The 17,839-nt window shown below is 44.9% G+C and overlaps 1 protein-coding gene across 9 annotated transcripts in view; it reads left to right on the forward strand.

The window, feature by feature from the left end:
* Positions 1–17,839, forward strand: part of LOC115093114 (interleukin-1 receptor type 1-like) — a 64,707-nt gene that overhangs the window by 14,851 nt on the left and 32,017 nt on the right. For 5 of the 9 annotated variants that reach the window (XM_029604827.1, XM_029604819.1, XM_029604818.1 and 2 more), the window contains 3 exons: positions 4,465–4,534; positions 9,194–9,431; positions 14,286–14,469. In XM_029604827.1, the coding sequence (XP_029460687.1) occupies positions 4,471–4,534; positions 9,194–9,431; positions 14,286–14,469 (486 nt within the window). In that variant the 5' untranslated portion in view covers positions 4,465–4,470. The remainder of the gene's footprint in view (positions 1–4,464; positions 4,535–9,193; positions 9,432–14,285; positions 14,470–17,839) is intronic. The other 4 variants (XM_029604824.1, XM_029604823.1, XM_029604826.1 and 1 more) reach the window with 1 other exon arrangement.

The raw sequence follows: 17,839 nt of genomic DNA on the forward strand, positions 1-17,839 counted from the left end.
TGGCAGGTCTTGCAGCTACCGTCCTTTTTGGTTATTTCTGACGTTGCTGCCGAGTCTACCCCTTCTGGAGCCTCATGCCATAACCTTGTGTTCTAGAGAATTCTTTCCCCTTTAATAAGGTTTGCTTCTTGTTCCTTATTTATACAGTCTGAGGTATTGTAATGTCTCTATCATAACCCTTCCTTACATACATATTCTCACCTCGTGTGGCTCTTGGGGTAGACTCTGAGCTATTTTGGTAGCCTAGATGTAGTCCAGAGAAAGCCTATCAGTGTTCTTTCAGAGGTGCGGCCTCCAGAATTGGACATAATACTCTCCGGCGAGGTCTCGCCAAGGCTTTGTACAGAGACATTATACTATCTGCTGGTTATTCGGCTTCCTGTGCACCCCCAGCATCCCCCTGACGCTGGTCACTGCCTTATCACTGAGGCATTTGTGAAAAAGACCAGTAGTAAACCCGAGCCAGGCACCTTCTTAAAGAATCACAATTATTGTGTTAACTTGCAGTCTGAAGTTCTGTCCTGAAAATATTTATTGGACAGGAGTCTATCACATATTATATTTCAGGATCGGACGCTAAAAGAAATTTCTGAAAGAGGCGCGTAGCGGAATACTATCTTTTTTTTTTTTTTTTTTTTTAAGCTGTTCTATCATAAGACGTTCCATGCGTTTACTGTTTACTAATTTGTGGCCTTTTATCTGAAAGGAAGAGTTGCACAGAAAGCAAAGTACGCCGGATTTTAATAGATACGCGCATAGCCGTATTTAATAGATAGAAGCGTACCCCTTTGAAAATCTGCCCCTATGATTTTACCTTTGAAAAATGGTGTTCTCTCCGAGTTCAAATAGATTGGATTATGAAATCAAAATGAGGAAACAGATTTGATTATGATTTCCATCCCTTTCGTCGGCAGCTCCTGATTTTCTAACGCCGGTGATATATACCTAGCCCTACCCTGTTAGGTTAAATTGTGAAGCCGGTTTCACCTTGAGGAAGTCTGTGCTAATAAAGCCCTTTGTTCATTTTTCCCATCAGCCATGGTCAACATGAAAAGGGTCAAATGACATTTAGCACCTGTTTAATGGCAGCTGCTTGCCTGAATTTTTCAGGTTATTCAGGTGTGTATTATCAGTTGACAGACAGATAAATATGTTGGTAATGCGTCACAGTGTTTATAAATTGTGAAATCCATGTACTAGTTCCGCAAAGACTCATTGTTTTTCTAAGCAATGTGGTCTGCCCTGTGCAGAATTTGTTTGCAGCAAGTAAGATGCTAGGGAAGGACAGGAAGAGAGTACATTATTCCTATTCATTTATTGTTCCTGCAAAGAAACCCCATCAAAGGTCCCGTTTTTAAGAGCAGTGGGTTGCAAACAGAAAAAGAAAATAAGTGAATGGGACTGGAGGTGCTTCGGGACACACAATTAAGGAAGGACACAAGAAATGCTATCGAGAATAACTAGCACGTTCATGCTAGCTACGTTACCCATACTTAGATAATAAAAATGAGACCCAGAAAATCTATAGATAAGGTGAACGAATTTAAAACGAAAATGTACTGTTCTTTGTTCAAGCGCACTTAGTCAAGTTATGAGATGTATGCATGGTGGTGTTATTAAAATACTAAGAGGGCTCCTGCCAGGAGGATGTTATTACAGTGCTAATCCTCACAGATATCAGAAACCAAAGCATCACCCCCAACGACCTGGAACTTTTTTTTTTTTTTTAATAACAATGGGAGGTGTACACTAGAATTGTTCAAATGCTGGTATCGTAACTGGTGCCAGTCAGCCATCAGCCGCGGCTAATGCACGGTCCGAATAAACACATTCCAGCCTTTTTTTGCGTATAAAACCTTCCTTCTGCTTGACGGAGCTAATGACAGTTACAAAACACGGTGTAACCGACAGAAAAAAAACAAAAACCAGTGAGCCCCCAGAGTCGCCCTGCAATACAGAGACAGGCTCTTCTCTGCCCCCCCCCCCCGGTCTCGGGGGGGGCAGAGAAGCTCTTCACACAGAAAAGCTCTTCACACAGGAAGCCACCTTCCTGTGTGAAGAGCTTTTATCTAAACCTGACCTTTGAGCGTAAAGGAGCCTGCAACGCCAGTCCCTCGGCTCCTGTCACTCCCACCGTCGCACGGGCTTAAGTGATGTTTGTGCGAGAGCAAGGTCGGTGCGTGAGGAGGATGGTGGTGCCTGAGGTTTCCGTACTGGACTTTCTTCCAAAAAAAAAAATTGTGCCTGGAGGAGCTGCTCGGCCTAGAGTGCTATTCAGAGAGAGAGCACCCAGTGCTGCTTTCTGAAACCAGGTGCTGGGGAAATCATCAGGATACTTACAGCAAAAGCCCGGGAGCGTTTTGCTTTTGGACACCGCAAAATGGAAAGTTTAAATCTGAGCTCAGAAAGCATTAAGTGAAGCCTGGGAACATGCCGAGCCCGGTGACTGTGGCATCTCCCATGCCCCTCTGAGGCTGACTTGCAAAAATACTCAATGCCAGGTAAACGGTTGAGAACTGTTCTGAAACTTTAAAAGCCCATGTACCTGTGGGCTCCCTTTCCTGTCCTTTTAAGGGCCAGGGAGCTAGATGGAGGCTTATATCAAGCCTGCAACATATCTTTCATAGAACACGAACAACCCAATGGTTTGTAACAGTTTCGGCAAACCGGTGCCCATTCCTCTGCGAGCAACTTATTGAAGTTTTGTTTGAAACTTTTGTTACTCGCTTTAGTTTCTGAGTGTTCACAGCGAGGCACAGTCAATAATGAACAGCACAGCAGAATCCTAAGCAATATAATACAAGGATAATGCAAACAAGGCTCAGGTCCACAGTCCGCTGTTGTGCGGCTAGCGGGGCTGGGATATTCAGTGGTGCAGCTGTGCCGCTGAGTATAACCCTGCTAAGTTTATCCAGGTAACTTGAGAGCTGCTCAATAGCAGGTCTAACGTATCTTGTTAATTTAGCAGGGTGAGGCTGAATATCTGCATTTATCTGGTTAAAGTTACGCAGTAAAGCAACTGTGCCCTGGAAAGGCTTCTGTTCCACCCCCCGACTCAGGCAGCTAGTTATCCGGCTATGTGGCCGCCGCCGCTGATCGCAGCTAAATATTCAAACGGTGCCACTTAGCTGGATAAGCGGCACAGAGTGTGGACTTTGATTATATTTAGTATATTCGATTATCTTTTAAGTGTACAAGTTGCTTGAATATTCTTGGCGATTTTATGGTATGATTGCATTATGATTTTTTTTGTTGTACCTACCATATGTTCATTCCACGGAGTGCTTTGCAATTTGCAGCAGGTAGATATGAACAAATTAAAAGATTTATTTTATGATCGTGTTGCAACAAGGCAGCGGTAGCCATGTGTTTAGGAGGGAATCGTTTTAACACTGTACTTAAGTTAGTTGGCAAATAGGTGCACAAGTTACACCGGTGCTGAAAGTGGACTTAGTCACAGAAGGTCCCCCTTTTGAAAATTGTTCCAGCTCCTATTTTGTAGCCCATGGGCAGAGTGCCATGGTGGTGCCCCTTGTATGCCCATGGCAGGCTCCTCTTTGGTCTACATGTTTTGGGCTCCTTCAAAATCAGGTGCCCCAGGCAGTTGCCTGCGCCGAAATCCGGGCCTAGTCCCAGCTCCACCCAGACTCCCCCTGCTTTTGAAGCACCTCTGTCGGGGAAACTTTAAATCCCCCGGCACGTGCAAATACCGGGAGATAACGCGCGTAATTTCTGAGTGGCCCAGCCACGCGCTTATCTCCTGGTATGCGTGGGAAAACCAGCTGCAGCCAAAAGGGGTGGGGGCCGCAGGCGGGGGTCTGGGTGGGCCGGGGGGCCGGCCGGGCACTGAAGCGCACGCTGGCAAGCAGCCAGCGAGCGGAAGCTACTCCTGCTCCGGAGAGCAGGTAAGTAGCAAAAAAATTTAAAAAAAAAAAAGATAGAGGGTTTTTAGAGATCAGGGAGGAAGGATAGTTAGGGGGGGTAGGGAAGTTCTCTCCCAGTCTGCTTCATTATTGGAGCGGACTGGGAGAGACCTGGGAAAGGCCCGATTGCGTAGCTGCGCGCTTTTAATTAAAATCCCCGCCTTGCGCGCACGAGTGGGCACCAGCGCGCACATGCACACACCAAGATATAAAATTAGGCGGGCGCGTGTGTATTGGATTTTATAACATGTGCGCACATGGACGCCCCCGCGTACTTTTAAAATTTATCCCGTTGTGTGTAATTTTATGCACATATCAGTTGCAGAGTTTTTTCTAAAGGGCCATTTCTATGGGCCCACAGTTTGGAAAAAAATCACTCTTCTGCTCTTCGTAAGTATGTTTTCCTTTGAATCTCGGGGCGCTGTCATGGATCAGGTGGGGAAGAGCGCTGTACTTTTATTTCTGCAGCCTGGTCATAACATGCTTGGGAAATTCACAAGATTTTATTTCAAATGTTTTCTCGCTTCTTTTCCCTTTATAGCAAAATATGAAGTCTGTACTGGTGTTTTCCATCTGCATAATGTTTGCATCTCTTGCTTCTGTCAATGCGGGTAAGTTGATCACGCGTTTCTCAGTGACTTACAGAGGTTTAATAATTTTTATTTTAATCTATGCCTTTGGCAGTTGTTTAGTTGTGGGAAATTATCTATAAAATTATTTCCATGTACTCATGGATGCTTGTGTTTAATTGTTTTGTTTTTTCATTCTGCTTGTTCTCAATTATAAATGTCTTATCTGACTATGAAGCAAACATCGTTTTCACAAAGGGGGTAGATTTTAAAACCCCTGCGCGCCGGTACGCCTATTTTGCATAGCCGGCGCGCGCAAGTCCCGGGGCTTCGAAAAAGGGGCGGGAGGGGCGTGGCAGGGGGCGGGGCGGGGCCGGGAGGGCGGTCCCGAGTCCTCCGGCACTGCGGCCTGTGCCGGGGGATGCCGGGGCGGGGTAGGGGGGGGATTTAGGTAGGGCTGGAGGGTGGGGTAGATAGGGGAAGGGACGGGAAGGTGGGGGGACACGGAAGGAAAGTTCCCTCCGAGGCCGCTCCAATTTCGGAGCGGCCTCGGAGGGAACGGAGGCAGGCTGCGCGGCTCGGCACGCGCAGGCTGACGATTTTGCGCAGCCTTGCGTGCGCCGACCCCGGATTTTATAAGATACGCGCGGCTACGCGCGTATCTTATAAAATCTGGTGTACTTTTGTTTGCGCGCGCGTATGTTTTGAAGATCTACCTCAGCATGTTTCCACCAAGTACACTATTTACTAAATAGGAAACTTACAAGGGCCAAAGGCACCATCCTTGCTATTGTTTTACATTATCATGTAAATTTGGAATAGTTGGGGAAAAATTAGTGAAATTGGCAGTGACAATTAATATTGAGCAAGTCAAAAATATTTTTCCTAATACCAAACTGAATATTTTTAAATAGGGTGGTTACAAAACTATGTTCAAAATTAACTATTTTCTTTTAAAAAAAAATTCACTTGTTAAAGCGTTTATTTAACAATAAATATGCTAAGACCCAAAGACATAATAATTTGTTAAAACATTTAATACAAAAACTGCTGAATCTATGTGTTTGCTAGAGAGGTTCCTTTTGTGAAGAAATCTGAAAAAAAAAATCAAACTTTTGAAGGTAAAATTTTAAATATTTATGATGCGACAATGCAGCTCAGATAGAAACATTAATTTTGCCTGGTAAATAAATACCGGCCATAGATTCTGGATCATCTGACCTTCCAAAATTTTCTCGGCATGTGTGTACATAAACAAAAATGCAACAAACAAATATTTCAAGGGTCTGTCTAATAAAAAGCATTTTAAATGCATTTTGTGCATTTAATTAAATTACTGGTGTCATCTTAAGCCCACTCGCTGCTTAGAGTACAACCTTGGCTTTGAGCATTAGTCGATTTGAATGGACTTTTAATTTAAAGAAACAAAATAAGAAGAAATGGATTTCAGCTTGCACAGCTAAGTAATTTTTTCTAAACATTGTTAATCAGAATAAGCAAGATATTTATTTGGACCCTTGGAACACAGTTGGGTGAATTTTATTGATGCAAAAAAGAAAAAATCAATTTAAAATGACTGATTACAAAATATTGGCATTCTTATTGAATGTGTCTTATACACAATCGGGCGGATTTTAAATGCCCTGCTTGCGTAAATCCGGCCGGATTTACGTGAGCAGGGCCCTCACGCGCCTATTTTGCATAGGCCGCCGGTGCGCGCAAGTCCCGGGGATTTTTTAAGGGGGCGTTTCGGGGGCGTGACGTGGCGTTTGGGGGCGGGCCCGGAGGCGTGGTTTCGGCCCGGGGGTGTTCCGGGGGCGTGGCTGCGCCCTCCGGAACAGCCCCCGGGTTGGGTCTTGGCGCGCCAGCAGCCCGCTGGTGCGCGCGGATTTACATCTGCCTCCGGCAGGCGTAAATCCATGGATAAAGGTGGGGGGGGGTGTTTTTTTTAGATGGGGCCGGGGGGGGGGGGGGGTGGGAGGGTTAGGGAGGGGAAGGTGAGGGGAGGGCGAAAGAAAGTTCCCTCCGAGGCTGCTCAGATTTCGGAGCGGCCTCGGAGGGAATGGAGGCAGGCTGCCCGGCTCGGCGCGCGCAGGCTGCCCAAAATCGGCAGCCTTGTGCGTGCCGATCCCGGATTTTATAAGATACGCGCGGCTACGCGCGTATCTTATAAAATCCAGCGTACTTTTGTTTGCGCCTGGTGCGCCAACAAAAGTACGCGATCGCGCTAATTTTTCAAATCTACCCCAAAATGACATGTGCCCTATTATGATGGTCCTATCTTAAAAACAATGATACAATTTTTGGTGAGCAAGTTATTCTTAAAGAGTTGTGGATTTTGGATGTAACTTCCACCGATCGGACTTTTTTTTTTCCCAGATACACGTAATTTTTGATACAGTCATGAAATAAAATAAATACTTTTTAAAAAAAAAAAATCTGAAAATCTGATGCTGCATCGTTGCTTTTAAAAATAAGTATTTAATGGGAGGATAACTTTTTAAATTCAAATTCTTATCTTCTGCAGTCCAAAACAAATTTTCAATGCAGATCACAACCGTGCATTCAAAAAATATTTACAAACACATAGGATAATAAAGTGGATCATTTAAATTGCACCAATAAAAGCTTGCTTAAACCACGTTTACTGCTTTTCTCGAAATATCAGACTCCACTTGGTATCTCTACAGGGAGACGTACTTCAGAACAGAAGAGAGATCTAGCAAGCCTAGCGTAAACGTTCTAATAACAACATCAAAATGTCTAAAAATAGGATGATGAGCTAGTAAAGAGATGGAGTCTGATTATTCAAAGATTATTTTTCCCATAGGATCATAAACTGGGCGTGCGCTTTTCTTTCCCTTTTATTGCATGGGTACAGATCCTAGAACATTGTAAACGGGTCCCAAGGGTGACGAGCAAAATTCTTTCCGCGGATCTTAGCAGACCACGCTGGCAATGAAAGATGTCTGGCAGTGCTGATGGCGCCTGATTTTAGTTAAACTTTCTGATCCCTGGAAATTCCAGCTGTGTACAGTGCCCTCCTTTTTTTCCCCCTCGCTCACTCTCTGAGGCCAGCACAGTCCAGCCAAGTTGCTTGCTGGACAGAGTGGCTCCCCCCCACGACCTTGTGGGCTCGCGCGCTTCGGCTCGCAGACCGACTCAAAAGGGCAGCCCTGGTGCTCTGGGCCGTTGTCCTGCTTGCTTACCCCTTGTGACAGCCCCCGAGTCCAGCACCCCAAGAGGAAGCAAATAATTTCTCTCAGTCTTGTCCCCGAGAGGAAAATCCTTACATCCTGACTTTCCTCTAAATGAGGCTTTTATTGTTTTGTTTTTTTTTTTAAAGGAGGGGGAAACATAGGCAATGTCTTACTAGAGCCCACATTTTTAAATGGACTGTCTTTTTTTTTTTATTTTACTTCCTATGGCTCTCCAGTGACTCCATTTACACGTTGTTGGTGCCAGTGGTGTGCAGGAAAGTCAGACCTGTGTTGCATAAAACAAAAGAAAAGTACACCAGATTTCAAAGGAACATATATATGCATGTTCCCTTTGAAAATTGTCCCACCAAAAGTACCTATGTGATACACCTAGGGGGTAGATTTTAAAAGCCCTGCGCGTAAATCTGGCCGGACTTACGCGCGCAGGGCACTTGCGCGCCGGCGTGCCTATTTTACATAGGCCGCCGGCGCGCGCAAAGCCCCGGGATGCGCGTAAGTCCCGGGGCTTCATAAAAGGGGCGGGAGGGGGCATGTCCGGGAGGGGGGGCGTGTTGGCAGGCTGGGGGCATGATCAGCGCGAGTCCGGGGGCAGGCCAAGAGGGCGGCCCCACGTCCCCTGGCACTGCAGTCTGTGCCGGGGGATGCCGAGGCGGCGCGCGCAAGTTACGCCTGCCTCAAGCAGGCGTAACTTGCACAACAAAGGTAGGGGGGATTTAGGTAGGACTGGGGGGTGGGTTAGATAGGAGAAGGGAGGGGAAGGTGAGGGGACGAGGAAGGAAAGTTCCCTCCGAGGCCGCTCTGATTTCGGAGCGGCCTCGGAGGGAACGGAGGCTCGGCGCGTGGAGGCTGCCGATTTTGCGCAGCCTTGCGCGCGCCGACCCCGGATTTTATAAGATACGTGTGTAGCCGCGCATATCTTATAAAATCCGGCGTACTTTTGTTTGCGCCGGTTGCGCGAACAAAAGTACGCGCACGCGTATTTTTTTACGATCTACCTGCTACTATCCAGAGCAGGTAAATTTCCCATGTAAACTTGCATGCATGCTTTTTTTTAAAATAAAATGTGTGCCTAAATGAAAACTCCGCCCCCGGGAATGTCTCTGCCCAGTCTCGGTAAACTTGCATATGACATGCATGCGAACGTTAGGTGCAGATTGGGTGGGTAATTTTGTAAACCTACCATTTCGGTGCATAAAAAACTTTGCATTTGAAAATAACTTTAAATACAAAAGTTGAATAATTGCTATCGTGCATTTTGGAGCTTGACGTGCCCTTTTCAGCACCATTAGAGAGCTAGTCATAATTTCCAAGAAATCATATGTAGTTTGTAATAAAAAAAAAAAAATAAAATAAAAAAGTTTTTTTCATTTTTGTTTTTTGTTTGGGTTTTTTTTAATACTTTCAGCATGATTATCTAATACGCCATTAATATATTTGTGTATTTTGCTGCTCACAATTTTGTTTTTTTCCCTTTTGAAAGAAGAATGTCTTGACTATGGTGTGGAGGCTCGGTGGTCGTACATACTTGAAGGTCAGCCTGGGTTTGTGCATTGTCCTCTGAAAGTTGACCCCCTGTCCTATAATGTCACTTGGTCTGAAAACGGAAGTACAGTTCATGTAACTGCTGAGAGGCAGTCCAGAATTTATCGGGATGGAAGCATGCTGAGATTTGTCCCTGCAAGATTAGGAGACTCTGGATACTATTCCTGTGTTGTCTGGTAAGGAAACTTTATAAAAAAAAAAAAAATTTAGTGTGGGACTTCCAGAGCTCCATTGTTTCAGGAGTGAAAAAGCGCATCTTTGTATTGCTTCATTTATTAAAAAAAGGTGATCTCAATGTTGCATAGGTTTTGAAAAGATCTAATTAAGTTTTTCTTTTGCTAGATCTACTAAAGATTTGTCTGGTTGCACAAAATAGGAAGTGCACCAGCATTCATTTGTCTGAAACTGTCATACTTAAAGGAATGAAACAAAATACTGCGGATATTTTTTCCTACCAGTGGTGAGAGATGTTGCCCTTTTAGCATAGATCTGGAAGTGTGCTTATTGGCTTTCCTTTGTTTTAGCAGTGTATAAATTGCAGGTGGAACCTGTACAGGAGGAGCCAGCGATTTCTGACTCAGTTAATGTACGCATTTCGACGTGTTATTCATTGCGAAGGAAGTCGTGGTTTTCAGGAGAACAGTGTCTTAATTTTTTGTCCTTGCTCTCTGACAACAGTTCTGCTTTTAAAAAAGCATGAAAAAAAATGCATCGTTTCAGAAAAATGCCTGTGAACTTGCTCTTAGTGATGCTGCCGCTTCTGGGTTGCCATAATATCGGTCAGCTATCAGAGAGCCTTATGTAACAAGCCATGCATTAAACGTGTGCTGAATATCAGCACCCATTCTCTTCCAATGCAGTAAGATAATGGTATGCTTATGCATCAGGAGTTAAGACTGCGTGCGGACTTGAAAATGTCAACACAAATCCAACTTAAAACGTGCACTCAAGTCTTTTGCTTCAGCTGAGGGCACATTTTAATTCAAGAAAGGAGCGAGTCTCTTGCATCTCTTGGGCCTAATGTACAAGGCCTGGGCTTCCATGAGGCAAATTAGGCAGTTGCCTAGCGTGCTAAGATTTTAGGGGCAGCAAAATCCACCAGTATGAGATTTAAAGGGGTGCTGTACCAGAACCAATAGCGTCAAAGAAGGGAGCGCTATGCTGGAGCCACAGCCATCGGTAATTAAGTTGGGGAGGGGGGTGAATGACCAAAGGTTCGCCTAGGGCGCCAGATATGCTTGCACCAGCCCTGCTAATGTAACATGCTCAAATCCTGTTTTCTGCACATAAAACAAGATTTATGCACAGAAAACCTGATATATGCAGAAAGCATAATTTCTGCACACAAATCCTATGCTGTATTGACAGGCAGGATTAAATCAGTTCCCAGAGCTCAGAAGTGTTTCCGAGCTTGCGCAGGAGATCTTGCACATGACTGCTGCCTGGTGAGCCTCTCACTGCTGGTGCAGGACTCTGCTGGAGCAGGGTCCCACTCGATGTAGAGAAGGGCATCTTCAGTCTTCATGGTGTGCAGCTCTTTGTCGCAGATAGCGTCATCTTCCACAGGGTGGAGAGACTTAATGGAGCTGGGTAGTCTATTCTTAGATGTTCCACTCTTGGTGCCATCCAAGGCACTACAGTTTCCTTGGTGTGAAGTGTACTGGCTTAATACAAGGTGCAGTCAGTTTCCTTGGCACAGAGCACCTCAATGCTGAGAGGGAAACAGTCATCAACGATGAAAAATAGAACCTTGGAGTAGAGAGAATCCTTGTTGATGCTCTTGTTTCAGCTTGATTCAAATTTAATGTAGTATATCAACGCAGCTGACACAAAGCCCATTTGCCTGCACCTCTGAGCTCATCTTTGACTCCCCAAACAACTGCAGACCCAAAGCAAGGATGAGCCCATCTGAATGTCAGGGGAGGATGTTCCACTATCTAAGCCATTGCTGAAGGCCCCTCTGTAAATGGTGGCCCAGCTGTCAGAGATGGCGAAGAATATCTTTATTGCTTCCTGTGGATCAGAGAAGAAGGATGGAACTTCTCCTATCCAGGATGTAGGAGTTTTTCTACAAAGGATGGTTCAGGGGAATCACCACGTTTTCCAAATGTCACTTTGAGGAGCTTCACCAATGCAGAAAGTCCGCTCAACATCACAACTAGTTTCCTTCCCCTTAGGGATTTGGAGGGAGAATGGGTAGACTTGGTTTAGTCAGAGTTCATGCTGGTCTGTCCTTTATTGATGTTCCAGAGATCCTCTCCTCAGCTGCTCTCATCTTTATCCCAATCCATGGATGAGTGTATCTTAATGGTTAAATCAGGAAGGCTGGTGGTGTTGAATTAAGTGGTGGTATTTACCGCCAAATGGTGGGGGGTGCACCTTAGTGTTTCATGGACTTGGGGAGTGTTGGCCAGAGTGTGAAGACATCTACAGATCAACCTTCTGGAGTTTTCTCCTGCTCTTGGACAAGAGAATCTTGATCCAGATGGACAATTAGGTGATCATGTTTTATATAAATTAACAAGGAGGCACGGGCTTGTATGAGCTCTGTGAGGAGGCCCTAAGGATCTGGTCATGGCCTCTCATCACAGTTCCTATCTTAAGCAGTATCTCCTGCGTTTTCAAAATACTTTTGCAGATTGGCTCAGCAGAGTCCTGCAGTCTCATGAGTGGTCCCTAGATCAGAAAGATGCAAACAGCTTGTTTCTCCATTGAGGAATCCTGGTGATCAACCTATTTGCAGTGGAGAACAACCGGAAGGTCAGTTGCTTCTGTTCCATGAGACTGAGCAGCTGCAAGTCAAATCCTGATGTTTTTACTTTAGACTGGAGTGTTTGTCTACTCTAACCTCCATTTCCAGTCATCGACCCGAGCATGGATGGCAGCGACGAGACAAGGTGTACGACAATGGCATCCATCCGAGCAATGATGGCACCGATGAAACCCAAGGAAAAATCAGTGCCATGGATGAAAAACGGATGGTATTGATAGAAACGATGCAGGGACGATGGCATCAGAGTACCATGGGGGGAGGGATACCGATGGCATCTAAGAATCCAGGAAGGTCTGAAGGGGGGGCATTGACTGCACGAGGGTACCGAGGAAATCGAAGAAACTGAATCGACAGGGGCCCTGGCGGCAACAGAAACCGTGGAAGTCCCTGTCCCATTAGCGCTAATAACCAGGCGGAGTGTCACAGAGGGACACTCGCAGGCTATGTGTGGCTAACTGAAAATATAAGGAGAGGGAAGGCCGCAGTCAGTTGGCAGACCAGGGAGGTGACAGGAACTGACCGAAATAACAGGGCATAGTACTCACCGAACGTTGAATAAACGTACGCGAAGGGAGAGCCGCGCAGGGAAAAGTGTTTGTGAAGACACCAGTGGCTGAGCATGCTCAGGGCACTCGGTGTGCCAGTGTCAGTCAAAGCTTTGTAGAAACTGACAGAAAAGTTTTCCGTACAGGGCTCCATCCTGTGATGTCACCCATATGTGAGGACTACCATCCTGCTTGTCCTGTGAGAATAACTAATGCTGTCATTAACATGGGATTTGCATGCAAGGGCACTAATCTCTGTGCACATGCTAGCGCATGATTGTATACACATATTTTATGTGCAAATCTCGTCTTTAAATTGGGAATAAAGTTCTGCACACATCCACTTGCCAGCATGTGTGTAGAGCCCAGTGCACCTTATTGCATCGAGTCCAGAATTAGAGGATCCCTGAGGGGAAGGGCTGTATCTAGGAGTGTTGGGGGCTGGAATGCAACTAACCAAGGCTGAAAATTGGCAGGAGATGGAACACCCAGGTGAGAAGTCTGCTACTGCTGTGTGCGGTTTTTGAGAGATGACTCGCTAAACTGGTGGACTGATTGCTTTATTTGTAGTGACTATAATGTGGTTACGTTTTAAAAGTTATTTTACCTTCTTGATGTACACTCTTTACTCTTGTGTGATATCAGTGGTGGAGAGATGGCCAGCAGAAGGCAGATGAAAGACAGGCCAAGATTTACCAGAACTGAACGGCATAAGAAATGAGGTGGTTCTGGTTTTCATCTCTTTTGGGCACTATTCCTTACATTTTTAGTTTTTGTTATACCATGCATGGTACAGTTCTAATTTTAAATTTCCCCTGCAAATGAGTTTGAAATACCTTTTACTTTGCTTAAATGCATTTAACGTTCAAATGGAATGCATTTCAATCTGACTTGTACAGAAATGAAATGAGGATTATAATACAGCTGACTGGTAGCATTTATCCTACAGTGCAGTCTTTGACTAAAAAAGACCCTGCTTTGTGATGCAGATTTGACAAAAGTATATACATATTTGTCTCTTGAAAAAAAAAGCATTTTTTTAAAACATTGAGCTCTTAAAAGGTGCCCTTAATGTCCCTGAGGCTACATAAAAAGGAAGTAAAAGGGTAAAATAAAATGCACTGTAATACCAAGACCAGTGACAAATAGGTGTAGATAATGGAATGTGGTTATATTTAGTGCAGGCGTAGGAGAGAACGGGTTGGAAAGGACGCCGCATTAAAAATATCTCCCAACTGCAGAGAGGAGCATGGAGGGGTAGGAGAAGAATCTGTGCCGTAGCAGCAGACGTGGGGTGAACGTGCTGGGGTTGGGTTTGGGATGAAACAGGTAGTGCTCACCAGCAGAGCAGGAAGGGGGTGGGGGGGGGGAGAGTGAAACCGAGGCCTGTGGATAATGCGGGAAGGAGTGTTCATAGGGGGGGGGGGGAAAGAGAAGGGGGCGTGTGATAGCACAGTGCTCGCCTAAAACCATGGTGTTGTGGTTGGTGTTGGTGGGGAGGGCTTGAGAAGGAGGGGAGAGTTGATGGGGAGGAGGGTCAGGCTGGACTTGGGCATGGAGAGAAACTGGTGGGGGGTCTAGCTTGGAGGGTGGAGAAAGATATACCACTGTAAAACGATTTTGAATGATTTCCATTTTGCTAACATCCTGATTTATTTTCAAAATCTTATTGCCTTAAATACAGTGAACTGTTTTGTTTTTTTTTAATACAGGAATTCAACAGGTTGCTTTAAAAGACGTGTCAAAGTTATAGTTTTCAAGAATCATGAAGGTTTGTGCTACAATACGACTGCGAGGTTTAGTTCTATAGAATCCGCGAAAGCAGATGTGAAAGTGGTGTGTGCTGACCTAACAGATTATGTAGATGGAAACACTGAACAGATACAGTGGTATAAGGTAAAAAAAAAAAAAAAAGATCTTTTTTTCTCTTTCTACTAAGGATTGTTTATATACATTTACTAGATAAGGGAGCCCGGACCGATGTGCCGCAAATGCGCAGTAGAGAGCAGCTCTACCGCGCATGCGAGCACGTCGGCCAGAGCAGAGCGTGCCCCCCCCCCCCCAAAAAAATGGCGCCTGCCAGGAGCGGCAGCGGCAGCAACGAGCAGGAGCGGCGACGACGAGCGTGAGGAGCAGGAGCGACGGCGGCGGCGAGCGTGAGGAGCAGGAGCGACGGCGGCGACGAGCGTGAGGAGCAGGAGCGGCGGCGGCGACGAGCGGGACGAGCAGGAGTGGCGGCGGCGGAGCGCGAGGGAGGGAGGGAGGGAGGAGCAGTAGCGGCGGCAACGCGCACGAGGGAGGGACACCCCCTTGCCTGCCGGTTGTGGATGAGGTGGAGGGAGGAGAGGGAGAATAGAGGGGTGAGGGTGGAGGGAGGAGAGGGAGAATAGAGGGGGGAGGAGAGAGTGAGGTGGGGGGGAGGGGAGGAGAGGGAGAATAGAGGGGGGAGGAGAGAGTGAGGTGGGGGGAGTGAGGGGAGGGGGGAGGAAGTGGGAAGGAAATAGACCAAAAATATTTTTTTAAATGTAGCCCATTGTTACAGGCTTAACGGCTAGTATATTTATATTTAAAGGTGAGCTCCTATTCTGTTTTTACTACTATTTATTTAACTACAGAGTCCTCATTTTTAGAATTGAAAAAAAAGGTTTCAAGTTGGTGGTGTTTTTCAGCTTTGCGCTAAGAATGTTTTTGAGGTCAGTCTAGTAATGCTAAGATGATCTCAAGGAGCTTCCCTAAATGTATATAGAAACATTTATTTATTTATTTATTTTATTTTTAGATTTTTATATACCGGTGTTCCTATATGAAATAAAGATCACATCGGTTTACATTGAAACAGAACATGAAAATTGCCAAAAGGCATTACATAGAACAAGGTTATGAAACTTGGAACAGTGTACATAAGTTCAAAATTTAATGATAACGTTGTAACATTGATGACCAAAAGATAAAGGAGAAAAAAAAAAAAAGACTTAAACAATTAAGTTGACAGGTCTTATTGAGCATAAAAATTATAACGTATAAGTGAGAACGTCTCAAGTGTCCTGCAGCAAGAGATTAGATACCGAAGTAGGTAGTGGTATGGAAAATGGGGGTTTGTGAAGAAGATAGGCATTAGAACAGAAGATAGAACATTAAGAACAGATAGGCATTAGAAATAACGAAAAGGTTGTCCCTAAACACGGCGTTCAAGCCATGCGATAGGGCTTGGCAGAACGTTAAACCCAGCCCACTCCCGCCCCTAACTCCTCCTCTTTTTCGGATTTGCATCGCACCATACGGTATGGTGCTATCGCGTGCGTTAAAGGCATTTTCGCATGCGTTAACGGGGCTTTTCGCATGCGATAAGCCCCGTTAACGCATGCGAAAACCCCTTTAACGCCTTTTGGTAGATGGTAACTGTCAAAAGAATTTACGTGAGCACAGGTGAATTTTCAAAGCAGTTGCGTATGTAAATGTAACATACCATCGTAGCAATTTTCTAGAGCCACTTACCGGCGTTAAGTGCACTTAACATGGGTAAAAGCTATGGACAATTCAATGGCATCTACTGTAGCAGTTTTCTAAAGCCCACTTACACAGTTTAACTTTTTATATCTAAGTTCCAAAATGATGATATATGCAAAAAAAGTTGCAAAATATCAAGCAATCAATAATAGTAAATAATACAGGAAGAAATTAAGTAGAGAAAAAAAAAAGCAGTTTTATATGATTGCTTAGAGTCCATAGCATCATGGAGGGGATAGGCCAGAAAACCAAGGAGGTAGTATAGTAGAAAGAAAATTGTTCCAAGACACAAACACCCATTATAACCAAAGTATAGCCTGCTCACCTTCCCTAAAATCTATACCCATCAAGATATAGATGACCCATCCCCCATAGAAATCTTGGAGCCAGTAAAATGCCGAAGCTGTGAAGGTTCAAAGAAAACAAACTTATCAGAAGGAAAAGTAACCAAACATTTACAAGGAAATCAAAGAAAAAACGTCCACCCTCCTGGCACATAGCCAGAAACGTCTTCCTGCATTTCTGTGTAGCTCTACAAAAATGAAATACAAATTTTAATTTTCAACCCCATAAAGAAAATGTTTACATCGCAAAAAAACCCCCCAAAACCAAATGAAGCACTAAATCTGTCTTGTTGAGAAGAAAAAGCAACTAATAGGGTAGCATAATGAGCCTCATCCGGCACATTGGATTCCAGGATTGCAGAAAGATCAGGCTGATGTTACAACTCCTGTCCAGCATCCCTACCATCACCTTCAGGAAGATTAAAAACCCTTCTTGATAGGGGGAATGGCCCCTATCATGATTTGAAAAGTTCCTCAGGAGATATCACAGAAAGTTCCTCAAGGTATTCTCAAGGTTCTCTAACCTACCATGAACCACATTCTTATCATGCACAAGGGTCATCTGAGCAGCAGAAACCTTATCCCGTAGCTTAGGTAAGAGTAGCAATTTGCTGTGAGTGATTTTTCAACAAAATATCATGAGATTGTATCTGACTGTCAAAATTAACAGCTACAGTTAATAAAACCGAAGAGGAGTCCACGGAGTTGAGGACAAACCAAATACTATCCAGGGTAATAGGCGAGGGCTTAGGTGTGCAGGGCCTCACCCTGGAGCCTTTGCGAATATGCTGGAACCGTCGATTGAAACCGGGGCTTGAAGAGAAGGGAGCACAGCCATCTACAGAAGGTTGGCCGTAAATCACCAAACTCTGAGCCAGTGCCTTCAGCACCGTGCTGAGGCCAGGCTCCACTCCCCTTGGCAACGTTTGGTAGGACAATAGGGATAATTTTCAAAAGGATTTACAGGCATGAAGCTGGGGCTTACACGTGCAGATGCACTTTACCTGTGTAATTGGGCTTTTGAAAGTTGCTACAATATATGCCATTGAATTGTCCATAGGTTATTCACGTGAAAGCGCACTTTACGCAAGTAAATGGCTTTTGAAAATTGCAACAATAGTATGTTTACATTCATGCACGTAACTCCTTTTAAAATGACCTCCAACGTTACAAGCATGCCATCCTGATTTGCTAGTGATCTTTTTGTAATTAAGAGTAGTTTAGGAATGGAGAGAATGTAATCCTGCCACTCAACCCCGCTCGGACATGTTAACCCCCCTGTACTCCAACAGGCCAAGAAGGGACTGTGTTCAGCTCATAGCCCAGACTCTGTACCCGATGTTAGCCAAAAGGAAGATAGGACCAGAATCTGAAATGGCTTTGGACTTAACCAAATCCTCTATTCAGTTTTATTT

Source organism: Rhinatrema bivittatum, chromosome 5 (genome assembly GCF_901001135.1).
Source record: "Rhinatrema bivittatum chromosome 5, aRhiBiv1.1, whole genome shotgun sequence".
NCBI classification, from domain to species: Eukaryota; Metazoa; Chordata; class Amphibia; order Gymnophiona; family Rhinatrematidae; genus Rhinatrema; species Rhinatrema bivittatum.